This window comes from Podarcis pityusensis (genome assembly GCF_964106645.2).
Source record: "Podarcis pityusensis genome assembly, chromosome: 2".
NCBI classification, from domain to species: domain Eukaryota; kingdom Metazoa; phylum Chordata; class Lepidosauria; order Squamata; family Lacertidae; genus Podarcis; species Podarcis pityusensis.
In genome coordinates this window covers 107,682,485-107,703,215 of record NC_138029.1, presented here as the reverse complement: position 1 = coordinate 107,703,215, position 20,731 = coordinate 107,682,485, and the positions used below count along the sequence as shown (strand labels likewise).

The 20,731-nt window shown below is 48.7% G+C and overlaps 1 protein-coding gene and 1 long non-coding RNA gene across 2 annotated transcripts in view; one reads left to right on the top strand and one right to left on the bottom strand.

Moving 5' to 3' along the window:
* The window catches only part of LOC308470279, a 350,106-nt gene that overhangs the window by 235,492 nt on the left and 93,883 nt on the right, over positions 1 to 20,731 (bottom strand). The window lies entirely within an intron of this gene.
* Positions 1,957 to 17,439, top strand: LOC308470115 (ankyrin repeat and SOCS box protein 5-like). Its single transcript, XM_080993401.1, has 5 exons — positions 1,957 to 2,281; positions 4,213 to 4,436; positions 5,452 to 5,645; positions 7,057 to 7,185; positions 15,885 to 17,439. Exons 2-5 carry the CDS (start codon positions 4,226 to 4,228, stop codon positions 16,104 to 16,106), a joined length of 756 nt encoding a protein of 251 aa, XP_080849527.1. The 5' UTR covers positions 1,957 to 2,281; positions 4,213 to 4,225; the 3' UTR covers positions 16,107 to 17,439.

The window sequence follows — 20,731 nt, the reverse complement described above, 5'->3', positions numbered from 1 at the left end:
GCAGCTAACCAGATGCCTGTTAGAAGCCAGCAAGCAGGACCCAAACTCACAACAACCACTCTTCCCACCTGCGATTCCCAGCAATTGGTATTGAGAGGACAACCATTTCCTGGCAGTGTCAGCATGGCCAACTTGGATGGCTTTTAAGAGAGGGTTAGACACATGTATTGAGGATAAGGCTATCAAGGACTACTAGCCATGTACAGTGGTGCCTCGCAAGACGAAATTAATCTGTTCCGCGAGTCTCTTCGTCTAGCGGTTTTTTCGTCTTGCGAAGCAACCCTCTTAGCGGATTAGCGCTATTAGCGGTTTAGCGGCTATTAAAGGCTTAGCGGCTAAAAGGCTATTAGCGGCTTAGCGGCTTAGAAAAAGGGGGGGGAGCGAAAAAAATCGCAAGACTCGCAATACTTTTTCGTTTTGCGAAGCAAGCCCATAGGGAAATTCGTCTTGCAAAGCGCAACGAAAAACGGAAAACCCTTTCGTCTAGCGGGTTTTTCATCTTGCGAGGCATTCGTCTTGCGGGGCACCACTGTAATTAACTACCTATACTGCTGAAAGCAGATGAACTTCAGCCGCTGGGAAGTGGGGAAGGTGGTTTTGTGTTGCGATCCTCCTAGGCATCTGGCAGGTCTGTGTGAGAAGAGGCTGCTGGACTTTAGAAGGGCCACTGGGCTACTCCAGCAGGGCTTTTATGATGTTCTCACATGCGGTGACGTGGTCAGTGGGTTGGCCAAGGGGCTGGGAGAGGCCAGGGTTCAAATCCACAAATTGCCACAAATTTGACTTAATCCTCTTATAAAGCCATTCTGCTAGATGGACCAGTTGTCTGACTTGATATTAAGACAGCTTCCTATGTAACCACCTATTATTATTACATCTATTATTACCATCCACACTTTGGTTTGTCCTGTGTGGTTTCTAATCAGGTGTCTGAGAGGGGTTTTTTCTTTTATGCTTTCCCTGGGATAACCCACTGTTTACTGCTGAATTGGAACCAAGATCAATAGGGTTTTCAGCAAATGGACGTTTGTTCCGATTCAGCAGCAAACCGTGGATTTTCCCGAGGAAAGCAGGGGGACCAAAAAACCCAAACAAACCACTCCAACCCCTGACTAGAAATCACAGGACAAAGTGAAGTGCGGATGGTCCCTTAGGTCCCAGGGCAGGGTCCAGAAAATGGAAACACAACCTGAACACCATGGGCATAGCTTTTTCTGGGAGATGCCCCCCCCCCCCGCAAGTTGTGGAGCTCAGGTTTGGGGGGGGAGATCACGGGTCAAATTCCCGCCCCCCCCCAAAAGAGGACATCATGGGGGGCAAGCTTGTGTCACACTCAGTTAATTAATTTTTTTATTTTTTTAATAAACCTTCTTACATTTTCAGAATTTACAAAGAACAAATAAAAAGAATAACTTTATCCTCAACTACATATTCTAAGGTAAAAACAGGTGTTACAAAATACATGGTAGACGATGTAAGATAAACAGAGTAACATTTAAAAAGGGGGAAATAGGAAGGGGGGGGAACCAAACCAATAGTTGCATATTCTGTACACAAAGTCCTTCCAACTGGTTTGAGTCCCTCATGAGTTGGTTGAGTTCCATCTATCTCTTCGCGGTTTCGATTCGACTATTACAATTAAATAATCTGTGTTTTATTGTTTTTATCCAAACAATAGGAAGAATTTACCCCCCTTTTCTGTGAAATTAATCTAAACAGAGCCAAGTGTTGTTATTGGAACCGTATTTATTCAGATAATTTTGGAAGCATCCCCATTCTTTTTTGACCTTATCTACCGAGTAGTAATTATTTTTAATGCTTTTCAATGATTTTTGAGGATTTGAGGGGGTAGATGACTACGCCCCTGATTAACACGGTGTTACACGGTATTAAAAACGAATTTAAAATGAAGGCGTGTGGCCTGAAGAGTCCGCTTCCCGCGCGCCGACGCACCCCGGGGTTTCCCGCGTGTTTTACAAAGCCTCCTCGAGGCCCCGCTCGGCTCCGGCTGCGGCTTCGCACTGCAGAGAAAGCGGCGCCCGGGAGGGCGGCTCCCTTCTTGCCGCGCGGCAGCCATTGCAGGCGGCGCCTCCTCCCTCGGGGCGAGGCGGAGCGGAGGAAGGAGGCTCGGCCGCCTTTCCCCCGGGGCCTTGAGGAAAGCCCTGCGAAGCGGCCTCCCCGGGGCGGAGCGGCGCCGCCGACGGGACTCGCAACTCCCGCCTCTCGCTCCGAGATGGCCGGCCGCTTCTCTCCGAGCCGGTGCCGGGCGTAGCGCGGGCGGGTAAGCGGCCCAAACGGGGAAGGAGGGAGGGTATTTGGGGAGATGCCGGGCGGCCACGACCCATCTTGGCGTTCAAGGGAGCAATGCATGGCGCAGGGGAGGGGTCGAAGCGGGTTTTAATCCGGATCCGCTCGCCGCGCCGGATGCAGCGGGGAGGGAATGTTGCAGCTGCGAATCGGTCCAGGCGTCGGTGCAGCGGGAGCCTCTCCTTCTGCATCGCGGACAGAGACGTCTCTTCCCGGCCCCAGATCAGCTTCCCCCTTGTCCTCCCTGCGAAAGCTTGGGGTGAATCCATTTCGAAGGTCCTACCCCTGAGCTCCGGTGCGTGCGTGGTCTGGTAGTAGTAATGGGCCGGTTAGGGCCGCTGCACTCTGCACATGTTCAGAAGTGCGCTCGACACCCAGGGCTGAGCGCGGGTCTTGAGCTCCAGCACCCCTGAGCTTGTTTCACTGACTCTTTGGAGCCCTGTGCTTCTGGTTCAGGAGGCTTGAGGTATAGGTGCCAACTCCCTTGGTGCCCAAGCACCACTGCCAGATTTACGTATAAGCTAAACTAGGTATAGCTTAGGGCCCCACTCTCTTGGCCCCCCCCCCCAAAAAATTTACTATTAATATACTTTTTCTTAATTGTATTTCAGTTCAACAATTACTTTGATAAAATACATATTTTGTTATGCGCAAATGGCTTAAGATACCTATCAGGTCCATAAATTTCCATATAGCATATATTCAACACAAAAACCAGTGGCAATATGTTGTTGACAAAGGACAGCTGGACATATAAAGGGCCCCATTACCTTCAGTAGCTTAGGGCCTCATCAAACCTAAATCCGGCCTTGCCAAGCACCCACAAAATTTCCCATCAAGGGGCCAGGCACCCACAAATTTCGGCACCAGGTCCATGCACACTGCATGGCACCCACAGTCGTGGGACCAAGGTGGCACTCCTGGGTATGGGGCAGGGCCGTGTCCCTGGTAATAGTGGGATTGACAGATGACCACAGGGGTGCCAACTTGAATAAAATATGGGGGGGAGGGAGGGAAGCCCCACCCTGCATAATCAACCACATGATGGGGCACACCCACACTAGTTGAACAGCAATGCCCATCAACTTGGGGGAGGCAAATTTTATTGGGGTGGGAAGAAGGATGGCGATGTGTCAGGGATGCTTTAGCTGAGATTCCTGCATTGCAGGGGGTTGGACTAGATGACTCTTGGGGTCCCTTCAAACTCTTATGATTCTATGAAGGGACTGTGTCTGACCCCCTCCGTCCCTGAGAAGCCGTGGTATGGCTGAAGCGGGGAAAGAGAGAGATGGGGGAACATAGCAGGGAGGAACTCTGTACATGGCTAGGAGCACTTTGACCAATTGCTACATCTGGCAGAAAAATCATAAAGTGGCCCACCAAGACCCTCAGCAGTTTTAAAGAGGTCCTGGGAAAACACTGTGGTAGAGAGAATCTGGTCAGTGGTTCAGTGGGTCTCATGCGACAGGTAAAGGTGCTTAACCTCCCCCCTGTTCGCTTATCACCAACCTGAAGCTCAATGCACCCCCCAGTCCATGCAGGGGACGTGGGTGGCGTTGTGGTTTAAACCACTGCTGATCAGAAGGTTGGTGGTTCGAATCCCCTCAACGGGGTGAGCTCCCGTTGCTCTGTCCCAGCTTCTGCCAACCTAGCACTTCGAAAGCACACCAGTGCAAGTAGATAAATAGGTACCACTGTGACGGGAAGATAAACAGCGTTTCTGTGTGCTCTGGCACTCGTCACGGTGTCCCATTGCGCCAGAAGCGGTTTAGTCGTGCTGGCCACGTGACCTGGAAAGCTGTCTGTGGACAAACACCGGAAAGCGAGATGAGCGCCACAACCCCAGAGTCACCTTTGACTGGACTTAACTGTCCAGGGGTCCTTTACCTTTACCTTACCATACAGGGGAAGCCTTTGCATGTGGACAGAGGGAGGACGGACGGAGATGGGCTTCTACATCAGCTCCCTCTCCCGAGCGCCCTACGGCAATGGGGCACCGCCAGAGTCCTCGCGCCCCGCTGCCAAGCGCTACCAGGCGGCGCCCAGCTACAACTACAGGTGGACGGAGCTGCACTACGAGGCCAGCCGTGGCAACGTGGAGAAGCTGAAACAACTGCTGCTGACCTCAAGTGTGTGTCCTATATAATGTTTCCAGGTTGCACACAGGGCTAAAAATGGAGCAAACCAGACTTTGGGAAGGAGAGGGGCCTGTGCGGTGTTTATTCCCCGCACTCAAAACTCCATAAAAATATTGTGCACAGGCAATACAAATGGTGTACTATACCAAAAAAGAGGGACCGTGGGCAAGGGGTGGCTGTAGTCCACTCCTAATCCATAGTCCATTATGTATGGCATAGAGAAAGCCAGAGAAAAGTTGTGCTTCCTCTCTCCTAACCCTGGGAACTCGTGAAGCTGAATGTTGGAAGATTTGGGATGAACGAAAGAATGCCCTTCCACAGTTATACTGTGGAACTCACTGCACCATGAAGCAGCATGGCCACCGACTTGGGTGGCTTTAAAAGAGGATTAGATGAAAGTCACGGAGGGGAGGGCTATCGAGGGCAACTGGCCGCAATGGCTAGACCAGGGGTCAGCAACCTTTTTCAGCTGTGGGCCGGTCCAGCATCCCTCAGACCATGTGGTGGGCCGGACTATATTTTTTGGGGGGGAAATGAACGAATTCCTATGCCCCACAAATAACCCAGAGATGCATTTTAAATAAAAGGACACATCCTACTCGTGTAAAAACACGCTGATTCCTGGACTGTCCGTGGGCTGGATTGAGAAGGCGATTGGGCCGCATCCAGCCCATGAGCCTTATTTTATTTATTTATTTGTTTATTTATTTATTTATGCCCTGCCCATCTGGCTGGGTTTCCCCAGCCACTCTGGACGGCTTCCAACAAAACACTAAAACAGTGGGCTAGACTCTACCTCCCCAGTGATGCTTCCGGGTACCACTTGCTGGAAACCACAGGTGGTGGGATGCTCTTGTGCTTGGGTCCTGCTGGGGGGCATCTGTGAGAACAAGATGCTGGACTAGTTGGGCCACTGGCCCGATCCAGCCGGCTTTTCTTAAGTCCTCAGTTTGTTTCCCTGTTGCACTGTTTTTTTGGAAGGTGCTCATCTCCCCTTTGGTTTCAGGCAGGGAGCTGGTGGACAGGAAAGATTATTACGGCAAGACGGCCCTCTACTGGGCGGCCTACAAGGGGCAGAGGCATTCGGTGGAGCTGCTCTTGCAGCACGGCGCCAATGTCAACACCTGCTGCAAACACGGGGGAACCCCTCTCCACGCGGCCGTCGGCCTCTTCCCCGACTGCACCCTGCTGCTGATCCAGGTAATGTTGTCAGAGGTGCCGCTCCTTATCATCCCGTCCTGCAGCAATTGGTGTTCGCCAGTGTGGTGTAGTGGTTAAGAGCGGTGGACTCGTAATCTGGTGAACCGGGTTCGGTTCCCCGCTCCTCCACCTGCAGCTGCTGGGTGACCTTGGGCTAGTCACACTTCTCTGAAGTCTCTCAGCCCCACTCACCTCACAGAGTGTTTGTTGTGGGGGAGGAAGGGAAAGGAGAATGTTAGCCGCTTTGAGACTCCTTAAAGGGAGTGAAAGGCGGGATATCAAATCCAAACTCCTCCTCTTCCCTCCATGGAAGCCTTAGGGCAAGGGCCATCGTCCAGGGGTTAAGCCCCTGCCTTGCATGCAGAAGGCCCCAGGTTCAATCCTGGCATCTCTTAAGGTGGGATGAGAGAACCTCCTTATCTGGAAAGCTGCTGCTGCCAGCCAGTGCTGGTGACGCTGAGGTAGGTGGGCCAATGGTGTAAGGCAGATTTCTCTGCTCCTAATCCGCATCCCTGCTGCTAGGATCCAGAGGGGCATGGTGGCCTGTTGACAGGAATAATAATAATAATAATAATAATAATAATAATAAATAAATAGTTAATTATCTGTGTATTGATTGTGGTCTGACTTCATTTACTTATTCAGAGGTTTCTCTGCACAAGGCATTTCATTATTTTGTTTAAAAAAAATTATTAGTTTTACATTTTGATTTTACATTCAAACATAAAATACCACCATAAAAAAATAATTCTCTGACTTCCTTCCTCCCCTCCGTGGAGTCCGCAGATAGTCACTTTCCACTGTGTATCATATCGTCATCTGTCTCTCCAATATACTCAATATTAACTGTTCTTTTTCACATTGCAAGTGTTACTGCAGTTCCTAATATTTTTAACTGTTTACAGTTTTCTCTCAGATAAGCTACAAATTTCCCTCAGTCTTTATTGACATTTTTATCATCCTGGTTTCTGATTTCCCCAGTCGTTTTAACCATTTCGGCATAGTCCATCAGTTTTGTTATCCATTCCTCTCTTGTATAGGGATCTTCTCTTCCTAAGAGTATCCAGGCTGCCGTTGTTGCGTACATAAACAGCTATTTTTTTTCCTCCCTTGGTATTTTTTGCTCCACGAGGCATTTTAAGGCAGCTTCCTCCATTCCTAGCTGCCATTCCTGAGAGTGGCAGGAGGAAGGGAGGGCAAATTCAATCACTGCAGGAAATTATTTACACAGAAGCTGCTCTGTTTGGCCTGTGGTGGGTGGAGGGGGAATCAGGTACCTGTTGCATCCGATTTGGCCCTAAAGATGCCCAGGATGGACTTCTGGACTTTGCTCACACCATATGGCTTCAGCAAGCCAGGACATGGTGGGGGGTAAGGTCTGTGGTGCTAATGACTTGTTGTTTCTCCTCAGCACGGCGCAGATGTGAATCTGAAGGACAACTGGGGAGTGACCCCTATGTACCTGGCTGCTTGCAGTGGACAGACAGAGTGCATCCGGTTGCTGGTGCAGGCAGGGGCCTGCATCTGCTACAGAAACAAGGTAGCCCATTACTAAAGACCAGGGGTCAGCAAACTTTTTCAGCAGGGGGCCAGTCCACTGTTCCTTAGACCTTGTGGGGGGCCAGACTATATTTTGGAAGAAAAAAACCTGAATTCCTGTGCCCCACAAATAACCCAGAGATGCATTTTAAATAAAAGCACGCATTCTACTCATGTAAAAACACCAGGCAGGCCCCACAAATAACCCAGAGATGCATTTTAAATAAAAGGACACATTCTACTCATGTAAAAACACGCTGATTCCCAGACCATCTGCGGGCCGGACTGAGAAGGCGATTGGGCCGGATCTGGCCCCCGGGCCTTAGTTTGCCTACCCATGCTAAAGACTGGGGGAATGTCCAGGGAGGCAGAAGAGGACATATTGTTTATTAATTTCCTTCCTAACTTGCGCTAGCAAGTTCCTTTACTTAGCAGAGTTTCACATTCCCCTTTTAAATGCACAGCAGGTAGCTGGCTGCAGGCTTGTGTAAGCCTCCCACTGTTGGGTTCCTGGTAAGTTCCCTTATATCCCTCTTAAAAGAATGAACACGCCACAATCTTGTGTAAAGTATATGAAAGTAGCTTACTCACATTCTGTTTACAGTTGGATCCCTGAAGGCAGACTTAGTTACAAAGTATATACATGTGAAGGTATCCCCTATGGGGATAATCTCAGTGTCCTCCATTGGCTGGAAGCCAACAGAGCATCTCTAGCTACAAGTTGCTCCAACGGCAGAGGAAGTCAAAAAGAGAGTGCTACGTGCCTTGTCCTTTTTGTTTTGTTTTTTTAAAATAATATTTATTGAGATTTAAAAGATTACAAAAAGAAAAGATAGATAACAACATGTTAAACAGAAAAACAAAGCATCATATCACAATATCAAAAAGAGAAAAAAAAAGAAAGAAAAGAAAGAAAAAAGAAAAAGAAAAAAATACAAAAATATATACAACAAATCTTCCCATAATTTATCTTTCATTTGCTTATTTCTTTGACCTCCTCACGCCTCCCCTTTTTGTATTCTAGTTCAATTAGCTATTTCAGCAAGACCTTTCCATCTTTTCCAGTTTTTATCCTCTATTTTATCTTAATATATTATAGCTTTACTTTCCCTCCTTTCACCATTTAACAATCTATTTTTTCTTAAACCTTTATAGCATTTCTGCTAAAATCATATTACTTCATTCCAACATCCGTCTAACATTCTTTAATTTTACAATGTTTCTGTAAATAAACTTTAAATTTCTTCCAATCTTCTTCCACCGACTCTTCTCCCTGGTCTCGGATTCTGCCAGTCATTTCCGCCAGTTCCATGTAGTCCATCGTGCCTTGTCCTTTTTGTTACCTGGACAGGTAAGGTCACACCCACCTCTAGTCACATGCAAAGGAAGTATGTCCCAGCCAGGAGGAAACAGGAAGTTTTCAACTGGCTGGACCAAACATTCCCCCGCATGTCCACTCTAGGAAAACAAGGAATGTTGCACTTGACTGCTACGTACGTATCACATCCCGCAAAGACCAGCGTAGGGAGTCCCCGAAATTGGTCTTCCCACACACAGAGAGCTGCCTGCTAGGGCCGCCCAACTTTTCATACCCAGTGGGCTGCAAGAGTCCTACGACGCAGAGCACTAACCAAGTTCAGTTTCTGTATTGGAAATTAAAGTCATCGCAACATATTGTAGAATCACAAAATCCTAGAGTTACATATATTTTTAATTAAATTTTCTAAATTACATTTCAAAATGTTCATTTCAACAGTCTTCAATCAATGACCTCCCTTCTTCTCCTTCCGCAGTTCATTTTGCATACCCTACATCCCTACATCTTTTACATGAACTAAACCATTCAGTAATCCATTGTTACATCCATCAAAATTTATTTACACTGTTGAATTTATCTTTATGCTACCAGGGTTTTTAAATGTACACAATTTTCACCCATATAGTCAGTAAACATTTTCCAGTCTTCTTTCAATGTGCATTCTTCTTGTTCTCTTATTCTATATGTTAAGTCTTCAAGCCGTGCGTATTCCATCAGTTTAAGTTGCTATTCTTCTTTGGTTGGGACCTCGCTTGTTTTCCAATTTTATAGAATCTTAGAGTTGGAAGGGAACCCAAGGGTCATCTAGCCCAACCCCCTGCGGTGCAGGAATCTCGGCAAAATCATCCACAACAGTCAGCCATCCATTAGTATTATTTGATATATACAATTAATATAAATGTATAGAATTAAATGCACAATTAATAGATTAAATATATCTAATTATTAAACAAATTTAATACACAAAGAGATGTGTGCATTTCGTTAACAGTGCATGGCAGAAACGTATGTTTTTAAGGCTTTAAGATGTTTTCTCTTGAATGTTGCTGAGGGCTGTTGAAAAATGGCCTTTCAGGCTGCATGGGGCCTGTGGGCTGCAAGCTGGCTCATCTAACTCAATATTGCCCACTCTGTCTGGCAGCAGCTCTATAGAGTTGTTGTCAGTGTTCTCTCCCAACCCTACCTAGAGATTACAGAGTCACAATAAAGTCCTCTTCAGTACTTTTCCCAGCAACAATAAATATTATTAGTAAGTAGTATAGGTGATGGCTAATAATAATAATAATAATAGTAAAGGTAAAGGGACCCCTGACCATTAGGTCCAGTCGTGGCCAACTCTAGGGTTGCGGCGCTCATCTTGCTTTATTGGCCGAGGGAGCCAGCGCACAGCTTCCGGGTCATGTGGCCAGCATGACTAAGCCGCTTCTGGCGAACCAGAGCAGTGCACGGAAGCGCCGTTTACCTTCCCGCCGGAGCGGTACCTAGGTTGGCAGGAACTGGGACCGGGCAATGGCAGTTCAGCCTGTCGCGGGGATTTGAACCGCCGGCCTTCTGATCAGCAAGCCCAAGAGGCTTAGTGGTTTAGATAGACTACAGCGCCACCCACATCCAATAATAATAATAATAATAATAATAATAATAATAATATCTAATACCAAGTGGCAAAGATCCTCCGTTTCCCAGGTTAGCTTCACTGCTACACTGCCATTCTTCCACCTGACCTCTCGCCACCCAAACCGAAGAATTGCCCGTGTGCCAGCCCAACTCAGAGTAGACCCTTTGGTGTTAAGGAACAGGGCTAACTCACTAATTTCAGTGCGCCTCCTCCAAATAGGCCTTTGGGAACTGTGATGGGATGATGAGCTGCTTGTGCGTAAAATCGTATCCCCTCAGAGTTTGTTCAAGTCCACAAACCTCTGTCTGTGACGGAGCCCCTCAGACATGGCTCCTCTAGTCACTAGCAGATTCCGACAGTGGTTGCTTTCGGAATCGCTTCCAACATAAAAGCTCCTTAACGGAAACACGTCTTCTGGACTCTCTGCGTGACAGTTTCCGGCGAGGAGTGGGTGTCCCTACAGGAGGTCCTGAAACCTCTCCACTGTTTTCGCTGGAAGTGTCTCTGAGCCATCCCTCCAGCTCACTTTCCCTCAGCTCACCTCCTCTCCCCCTACTGGTTCCCTCTTCAGCTGCTGAGTCTCTCCCAACCTGTGTGAGCCCCTTCACCTCCCTTCCTTCCGATGGCAGTTCCCTGACATCCACCTCCCCTCCAGGGCCCCCTTCACCCCCTCTCGCCCCCTCCTCTACGGGCGGTGAGGAGGCAAAACCCCGGAATGAACTTCCTTCATCTTCCGATGTCTCGAACACTTCTCTCCACCTGTTGCGGTTCCTGGTCTCGAAGTACTCCTCCTCCTCAGAGTCCATCTCCCCTTCCCCTTCCGAGTCCGGGAATCCTTCCAACTCCTCCTCCTCATCGGTGGTCCCAAAGTATTCCCTCCGGAACCTCTCCACGGGCTGAGGTTTCCTTGGGAACCTTTGATGGAACGTTTCTATCAATACCTCGTCATTGATATCTTCTGCCATTACCCAAGTGTTTTCTGACTCCGGTTCTCCTTCCCACGCTACCAAATACTCCACCTGATCCCCCTTCCACCTGGCGTCGAGGATTTCTGCCACGTGGCTGCTGCATTCTCTTTCTTCTATGACTGGTCCCCGAGTGGCCATCCCTTCTCGTCCCCCCTCATACGGTGACAGTAACGACCTGTGAAATACTGGGTGCAGTTTCATGTGGTTGGGTAACCGGAGCCTGAAAGCCACTGGGTTGACCTGTTGAATGACCTCAAAGGGACCCAATCTCCTGGGTCTTAATTTCTTACAACCTCCTTTGAACGGCAACCCTTGGGTTGACAGCCACACCCTATCTCCCACCCTTATGGTTTCACCTTCCCTTCGGTTCTTGTCTGCCTGCCTCTTGTATTCTTCCTTCGCCCTTTCTAAGTTGAGTTGGAGCTGACGATGGATTGCTTCCATTTCTTCTACAAAATGCTCGGCTGCCGGGACGCTCCATCTCTCCCCTTCTCCCCCTGGGAAAGCCCTGGGATGACACCCATAATTAGCCAAGAAGGGGCTCATCCCTGTGGACACATTCTCGGCATTGTTGTAGGCAAATTCCGCCAGCGCCAACTTTTCTACCCAGTCATTCTCTCTGTCATTGACATAACACCTCAGGTATTGCTGGAGGACACCGTTTGCTCTTTCCGCCTGCCCGTTGGTTTCAGGGTGCCGGGCAGTCGAAAAGTTGACCTCCACCTGCAGTAAGCTCATGAGCTTCCTCCAGAACCTGGAAGTAAATTGTTTTCCTCGGTCTGAGACCACCCTCAATGGCACTCCGTGCAACCTAAAAATGTGTTCTACAAATAACTTCGCTGTCTCTTCCGCCGTGACTGCATGCGAGCAGGCTACAAAGTGGCACATCTTTGTTAGTAGGTCTACCACCACCATGATGGCTGTTTTCCCCTTGGACTTCGGCAGATCAGTCATAAAATCTATCGACACTGCCTCCCAAGGTCGTTCTGGGTTGGTAAGGGTTCTAATAGCCCCGCCGGCGCCCGCCTCTCCCCTTTGGCTCGCTGGCATTGCTCGCACCCTCTTACATACTCCCGTACATCTTCCCTCACCTTAGGCCACCAAAATTCCCTGGTGACCAACCACATGGTTTTGTGTTGTCCAAAATGCCCCGCCGTGGGGCTGTCGTGCAACTGCTTGAGTACCCTCCCCCTTAAGTCTCCTTCAGGGATATACAGTGCCCCTTTGTAATACAAAGCTCCATTTCTTTCCTCGAAACCCCCTGGTTCCTCTCCCTCACCCCTAAGACCTCTGAGCTTATTCTGGGCGTATTCATCATTCTCTGTTTCCTCTACCAGTTCTCTTTGTCCCACCAATGCCGCCCCACACACCCAGCGGTCCTCTGGAATGACATGTCTCTCTTCGGGTGCACCCTCCCCCTCCAAATATTCAGGTTTGCGTGAGAGAGCGTCCGCCCTAATGTTCTCTGGGCCTGGCACGTAACAAATCTCAAAGTTAAATTTGGAGAACTCCTGGGCCCATCTCACTTGCCGTTGGTTGAGCACTCGTGCCGTCCTCCAATACTCTAGGTTCTTGTGGTCAGTGCACACTTGCACCTTATGTTGTGCGCCAATTAGCAGGTGCCTCCATCTCCGGAACGCCTCATGAATGGCTAGTAGTTCTCGGTCATACACCGTGTAGTTCCTCTCGGATTTGTTCAGCTTTCGCGAAAAAAAGGCACACGGTCTCCACTCTGACTCCTCCTTCCCAGGCTGCAGAAGCACCGCCCCAATAGCTCTGTCTGATGCGTCAGTTTCCACTCTCATCGGTTTTTGTAAATCCACATGCAGGAGTTGTTGTTCCGAGGCGAAGGCCCTTTTTAGTTCCTCAAATGCTCGCTCCGCCTCCACAGTCCAAACGAACTTCTTCTTACTGCTGAGACAGTCCGTAATGGGCGCCGTCAGGTGGGCAAAGTTTCGGATGAACTTACGATAGAAGTTCCCAAATCCTAGGAACCTCTGCACATCCTTCCTTGTTTTGGGTGTTTTCCATTCCAGCACCGCCTGGACCTTGCTGGGATCCATGGCCAATCCCTTGTCTGACAGGCGATACCCCAGGAATTCCACCTCCTTGGTATGAAACTGACACTTCCCCAGTTTCACCCACAGCTGGTTGGCTTGCAGCCTGCTCAACACTTCTCTGACGTCTCTCACATGCTGCTCCTCATTCTCAGAATACACCAACACGTCGTCTAAGAAGGCCACACAATTCTTATAAAGCAAAGGCCCCAGGACGTGGTTCATAAACGATTGAAAGCACGCGGAGCCTGCTTGTAGGCCGAAGGGCATAACGAGATATTCAAATGCCCCTAAAGGGGTGAACATGGTGGTTTTCCATTCATCCCCCTTCCTTATTCGTATCAGGTTGTACGCCCCCCTTAGGTCCAGCTTTGTAAAAATCTTTCCCTTCCGCACCCTTGTCAAAATGTCGTCAATCCTGGGCATAGGGAAGGCCACTGGTTCTGACACTGCGTTCAAGGCCCTGAAGTCACACACAAGCCTCGGCTTGTCCGTGTTTTTTTTATCCACAAAAAACACTGGGCTGCCCCCCACCGCCCTGGACTCTCTGATGAACCCTCTCTTCAGGTTCTTGTCAATGAACTCTCTTAGCTCCTGCATCTCTCTGTCTGACATGGCGTACAGCTTGCCTACAGGGAGCTGTGCCCCAGGGAGTAAATTGATTTGACAGTCAAAGGGTCTATGCGGGGGTAGTTGGTCAGCTTCCCTTTCGCTGAAGACGTCGCGGAGATCTGCGTATTGTCGTGGTACCTTCACGTTCTCCGTTACTTCAGTCCCTGCTAGGGTGGCTTGGGTCCCTGCCAAACCCTTTCCCTCTTTGCAGTGTTCTAAGCAATGTGCTGAACCAAAAGAAACCACTCTCTGATGCCAGCCCACCAGCGGATCATGTAACGCTAGCCAGCTCATCCCCAATATAATGGGAGCTCCTCCCAAGGTGGCCACATTAAACGCTATCAGTTCGGTGTGCCTTGCCACCTTCATTATCATTGGGACGGTCTGCAAGCTGACTTCTCCTCCCAACAGCTCCCTGCCATCGATCGTGGTCACCTGCAGGGGGTTGCTTAAAGGGATCGTCTGTATCTGGTGTTCAGCTGCAAACTCTTTGCTCATGAAATTGCAGGAGCTGCCTGAGTCCAACAGCGCCTTTATCTTTAGAGGGTGTCCGTTTGGCAGCTCTAGCGCCACTTCTATCACTAGGGCGGGTTTAGGAGGTTCTGGCGTGGGCACTTTCACTGCTCTTTGGCCTGGCTGCTGTGCCCCGACGGTGGCAGCCAGGCGTTGGCTTTTACTTGCTCCGGTATTTCTTCCTCCCTTCCCTCCACAGCTCCCACCATCCCTTGCCATTCCTTCTTCTGGGGGCAGACTCTGGCAAAGTGACCTGGCTGTTGGCAGAGATAGCATTTCCGGGCGCCTTTTCCCTCCTTCTTTCCCCCCTCACTGGGCTTTGAAACTGCGCGCGCGCGCGCTGTTCCGATTTCCATCAGCTCTGCCGGCGGGAAAGTTGGCTCTGGAATGTCTGGAATGCGGAACTCCTTCCAACGTTCCCCCTTCCCTTCCCGCCTCTCCAATGCTCTCGCCTCCTGGCGCGCTCCTATGGTCAGCGCAGATTTGGTCAGCTGGTCCATAGAATCCGCCCTGGGGCCCCGGGAAAGTTCGTCTTTCACAGCCGAAGAAAGCCCTTCTTCAAATAGCATTTGAATGGGTTCCGCCGATAAGTCCCACCCCAATCTGTGAACCAGCATGGTGAACTCAGTCCAGTACTCACGGACAGATCGGCTCCCCTGTTTGCAAGCCATTAACTGTCTGCGCACCACTCCCTGTTCAATATCGCTGGAAAACATCAGATCCATGGCGCGAAAGAACTTCATCGTGTCCTTTAGGACGTCACTATTCGCTGCCATCAGGGGTCTAACCCAGTCTCTCGCCCCCTTTTCAAGATGCCCAATCACGAAAGCCACTCGTGATTCCTCGTCAGGGAATTCATCAAACTGCAGATTGAGGGCATATTGCATCTCTGTCCGAAAGCCATGATAGTCTTTGGGCTCCCCCCCAAACTTCTGCACCAATCCTGGTACCTTTCTGGCGAGCTGGGTGGCTTTCCCCTTTTTGTCTGCATCCTGAGCCCTCCTCTCCTCAAGCCTCGCCGTCTGCAGCGCTAGCTGGACCTCCAACACCCGGTACCTTTCTTCCAGGCTTGGACCCGCTCCAGCTCCTGCTTCTCCGGTTCCGGCTGGGTTGCTCATGATGCCTTCTCCTGCACAAGCTGCTTTCAAAGACTGTCGGAATGCTGTGATGGGATGATGAGCTGCTTGTGCGTAAAATCGTATCCCCTCAGAGTTTGTTCAAGTCCACAAACCTCTGTCTGTGACGGAGCCCCTCAGACATGGCTCCTCTAGTCACTAGCAGATTCCGACAGTGGTTGCTTTCGGAATCGCTTCCAACATAAAAGCTCCTTAACGGAAACACGTCTTCTGGACTCTCTGCGTGACAGTTTCCGGCGAGGAGTGGGTGTCCCTACAGGAGGTCCTGAAACCTCCCCACTGTTTTCGCTGGAAGTGTCTCTGAGCCATCCCTCCAGCTCACTTTCCCTCAGCTCACCTCCTCTCCCCCTACTGGTTCCCTCTTCAGCTGCTGAGTCTCTCCCAACCTGTGTGAGCCCCTTCACCTCCCTTCCTTCCGATGGCAGTTCCCTGACAGGAACGCAACCCGAAACGCTGTTTTTTCTCTCTTTTCCGGCTGCAGAAAACAGGAGCCCCTCCCAAGCGCCTCGTCTCGCAGCCGGCGTTGATGTCCTGGATGGATTCCTGCCGCCAGCAGCCCCTTTCCCTCAAGCACCTCAGCCGCCTCTCCATCCGGACTGCCCTGGGTCACAGGAGACTCCAAGCCATCAAGGACTTCAACCTCCCTCCGCTGCTGAAGCAATACCTTATGTTTGAAGACCTGGCTCTGCTCGACGGGTTGTAGCCACGCGGGCGCAGAATCGGCTCCTCCTGGCTGGCGCTGTTTCTCTGCCGCGGGAGGGCCTGCCGGCGCCTTTTCCATGCCCGGCGTATGTCGCCTTTGTCTTTCGACTGGGGTGCCGGCGTCGCCATCACACATGGAAGTCGGGCTCTCCAAGAAGGAGACGAGGGGCCGAGATTACAACTTTTTTAGTTTAGGAGGGAGAGGCGAGTGAAGGGAACATGCTAGAAAGGCGCATAAAGCGATGTGTGGCGCAGATAAAGAGAACAAAGACGTTTTTTCTCGCACAAGGACCCGGTCGTACAAGGAAGTTCAGTGCTGGGAGACTCCTTTGCACGGCACATTGTTAAAACGATGGGGTTTGCTGCCAGAAGATGCTGCGACGATCACCAAACTGGGTGGCTATGAGAGGGGTTTAGGTCACTTCGCGGAGGGTAAGGTTGTCAATGATCACATGGGATCAGAGGCACGATTCCTCCGACTAGTGGGAGGATGTGTGTTGCGTTCATGTCCTACTTGCAATTCCCAGGGGCAACTAGATGGTCACTTTCTGAAAGCGGTTTTTAGCCTAGATGGGTTCGATCTGGGGTGTGTGTCTTATGGTCTTGCGAGTCACTTCCTTCCTTATTGGCACCCCTTCATCTCTTCTGCTTGTCACCTGGATGTCTTGGCATTTCGATGGCCGAATTGCCTTCCTGGATCAGACCTCTTGTTCCTGACAAAACCTGATATTGCTGGGGAGCTTGTAAACTAGGGGCAGGGGAGAGCCTTTTTGGCACAGTAAGTATCTCTCCACATCCCGACGAGGTGGGCTGCCTGTCAATCATCTGACATTGTGATGACTGATAGGGGGTTGGTCCCACCCTATCTATCAAATGTTGACCTACCTGCGGTGGTGATGGAGTAGTCCGATTCAAAGCAGCATCAAGCAGGATTGAACTCTCTGCTCACCAGCTGATGAGCAGAGGGTCCAATCCTGCACTCTAGGGAAGCGGCACCCAGCAGGACTCAACCCTACTCCCCTGCCTATCAGGTGATGTCATCCGGTGACATCAGATGATGGACAGGTGGACATGGTTGTGGTGAAATGGCCTTGTGGGGCTACTTGAACCCTTGGTTGGGTGTCCAGGGGGGTGGAGGTTCCTTACCCCTTTTGTAAGCAGTGCTTGAAGGTGATGCCTTACCTTCTCCTGCTGCTTGCCCCTGTTATCTCTAGCTGACTCCATGTGCATTTTGGATCAAGGGAAAAGCAGGCTTCAAGCATGCAGGACCTACTTTAAGAACAAAACAAACCAGATCCACAAACCAGAGCCAGGTGCGAAAAGACACACTGTTAGTATTAGAGAATTCCAAGCCTAGGAATTAGAGAATTCCAAGCCTAGGAATTTGTTTCAAGTACCACAGAACTGAAATGGGCTCATAGTTCTTCCATACAAAAAAACCCACACCCAATAAAGCAAAGCTACTCCTTTGCCCCCTCCCTCAACCCCCACTGTTAATCAGTGGGGAGTAAGAAATTCTTGTAAGAAATCACCCAGAGATCTTTGGTCCAGGATAGTAAGAAGTGTTAGCCTGGAAATTTTCCAGCCATTTCCATAGGATAACTTAATCCAATAAGCTAAAATCTAACATGGGTGGATTAGCTTATATACCAAGAGGAAGGCATACCATATGGTATCTGTAATGTCATCTGATCTGTACTTGAATTTAGACACTACTTCTCTATTACCCCTAAGATGAGAAGGTGTAAGTTGATGGGCTTTCTTCAGTTCATCTTCTCCAGTGTGCAGTTTTCGGAAGAAGGGTTGGTGGTCACGTCCCAGTTCTGGAAGAACTTGAGAAACGCTTCCACTTACGCCACCAGAGAAGCAGCAATATAATCCATTACATTTGCTCCTTTGTAAGAAAAGTGAATTCTCCCCTCTCATCTCCTCTTGTTTTTTGTATTCAAAAATTTTATTGGTTTTCACAATATTATAAACAAACAAACACACAAGACAAACAAACATAAATCATAGCCTTATTGAAAATTACACTTATTAACTTTGTTAAGTGACTTCCTCACTTCCCCTTGGTTGAATTTCATTGCATGTCCTTTTAACGGTTTTCCAAATCCCAATTCTTATGAAATTTAACTTAAACATTAACATCCTTAAATCTTCACCTTATGGAATTAAACATATTCTCTCATCCCCTCTTGTACAACCATTCAACATACGAAGTTTATCTTTGACTAATAAAGTGACCAGAACCTCTCAGAACTTGATTTGGGAGTCCCTGGAATTCCTGATCACTCCAGTTTAAATGTTCACTTCTTTCCCCACCAATTCTGGCATTAAAATCCTCTGCAAAGCACTAGGGTTTCTAGGAACTTCTTGCCCCAATTGCTACAAAAAATTCTCCACGTTCGGCCATATGTCCCAGTCGGCAAAGGGTGATGAAGTTAGGTTGGATATGCGCCCTGATTACAAGAAAAGCTATAATTTGATACCTTAACTGTCCAAATATTGCATAACTATCCACTTTCTCAAGCTGCAAGATTCTTGTTCTAATTGATGTTGAGATTAATAAAGCTAATTCATCACTGGGATGACCTCTCTCTTTTTTCTTTCTTGACCCTGCCAGCATTGAAACGGTCTTGTATCTGGAGAAATCAGTTTGTATCTCAACAGCTTGGACCTCCTCTTTCTCTTCACCTGTTCCTTTTGCTTGTATGTTGGCATCTGTCTGTTTCGGGAGACAATGGAGGAATGCGCCTTGGGGGGTGAGGTCAAGCTGTTGGAAAGTTGTAGCGCCTGTTGTGGCTGTAGAGACCAAAGCGGGAGAGACATGTTTTGTTTCAGCTGGGGCAGATGAAGGTGTCCAGTTTTCCTGTTGTTACAGGGGCACCATGGTGTTTCTTCTCTCTGTGCTCCTCCCAGAGGTCATTTCTCTTCTTGTCACTGCTGTGGATACATGACTTAAGTGTCTGTCTCCATGATAATACCTTAATTTCATCTTCTCTTAGCCTCATCTGCTGCTGAAGGTGAGAATGTAATGCACATTGTAGTTCCCTATGGAAAATGCAGTTTAAAAAACTTTTATATCAAAGGCTTACCACAACTGTTGTTAGGTTTTTGTTTTTGTTGGTATTTGCTTTTTCCCGTAGCCAAGTAAGATTGTCTCCCATAAACACGGTCTTAACAGTGAGTCTGTAAGTGACAGTGGAGACCACAGTGGGGACATCAGTTTCCAGGCGGGAGTTGATCACGGTGAGAATTTGCCAAGCGTGCCTTCCTCTTAGCACATTTCTCCCTTGCGTCCTGAGTTTGAGTGTCTTCAAAGCCCATGACACCTTTGGTAAACGCTGTTCTCCAACTGGAGCGCTCGCAGGCCAGTGTTTCCCAGTTGTCGGTGTTTATGCTACATTTTTTTAGATTTGCCTCGGGAGAGTCTTTAAACCTCTTTTGTTGACCACCAGCATTACTACACTACTATCAAGCTACAATAACCAAAGCTTTGGGGGCTATTAACCTTTAAAGTAGCCTGGGAAAATGAAAAGGTCAGAAAGGCCACAATGTGATGGATTGGCAGGTGAGCCTTTCTCAAGAAGGCATTCTACAAGCAGGGGACCACAATGAAATCTAGTGGCTAAGAGACTGTGCTACAAATCAGGAAGACTCTCATTTGAATCGTGCCTTTTCCATGCTAGGTGGGCTTAGATAATCTGTCACAGAAGACAAGCATGCTGCTGCTCCCCTTGTCTGGAGCAAGGTTTCATTAAACAACACAGTGGAGTAGCCTTTTTTTGATGGGGGGATTAGTAATCATTTGACTAGACTGGGGTGGGGAATTATTTTCAGTCTCAGGGCCAAATTCCTACCTCTGAACGTGATGAACATGCTAACCACCTGAATTTTTTAAATAAATATTTTTTAATTTTTTTTAATAAAAAAATTAAATTTTAAAAAAATGAAAATCAGCATTGGATTTTAAGCCAGGTTTTGGGTGTTGTCATTAGAAGAATGAAAGTAAGAGGAAGCAAGAGTTCTCCCTGCAGCAGGGAAAAACATGGAGCGGCTTCTTTTAGTAGGCATGTCTGAATGCACCCCGAGAGTTCACAAGTGCAGTTGCTGAGGCCGTTTCTTTAAAAAACAACACTGCCTTGACATCACTGTTTTGCCGTCAGAGTTAATAGTTGTCTTGGTTCTTAATTTTCAAGGCAGAAGAGTCCTGGGTCTGGCACAATGTAGGACCCTTTGCTAGAGGACGGTTTGTATGTATATTTCAAACAATGGAGAGTCTTGTGAAGAGTTTGGATTTGATATCCCTCTTTATCACTACCCGAAGGAGTCTCAAAGCGGCTAACATTCTCCTTTCCCTTCCTCCCCCACAACAAACACTCTGTGAGGTGAGTGGGGCTGAGAGACTTCAGAGAAGGGTGACTGGCCCAAGGTCACCCAGCAGCTGCATGTGGAGGAGCAGGGAATCGAACCCGGTTCACCAGATTACAAGTCCACTGCTCTTAACCACTACACCACACTGGCAAATGTATTATTGTGCGATCATCAGATGCAGCAGGCATGTATACACATAGCTTGGGAATGGGCTGGAGTAAAGTGAGGCTGGAGGGAAACAAAATGCAAAAA

What these genes read in the sequence shown, in the direction of transcription:
- LOC308470115 (XM_080993401.1), top strand. Translation starts at nt 4,226, where the DNA reads ATGTGGACAGAGGGAGGACGGACGGAGATGGGCTTCTACATCAGCTCC. An exon ending in GCACCCTGCTGCTGATCCAG is followed by an intron (nt 5,646 to 7,056) that starts GTAATGTTGTCA and finishes GTTTCTCCTCAG; the next exon opens with CACGGCGCAGATGTGAATCT. An exon ending in GCATCTGCTACAGAAACAAG is followed by an intron (nt 7,186 to 15,884) that starts GTAGCCCATTAC and finishes TTCCGGCTGCAG; the next exon opens with AAAACAGGAGCCCCTCCCAA.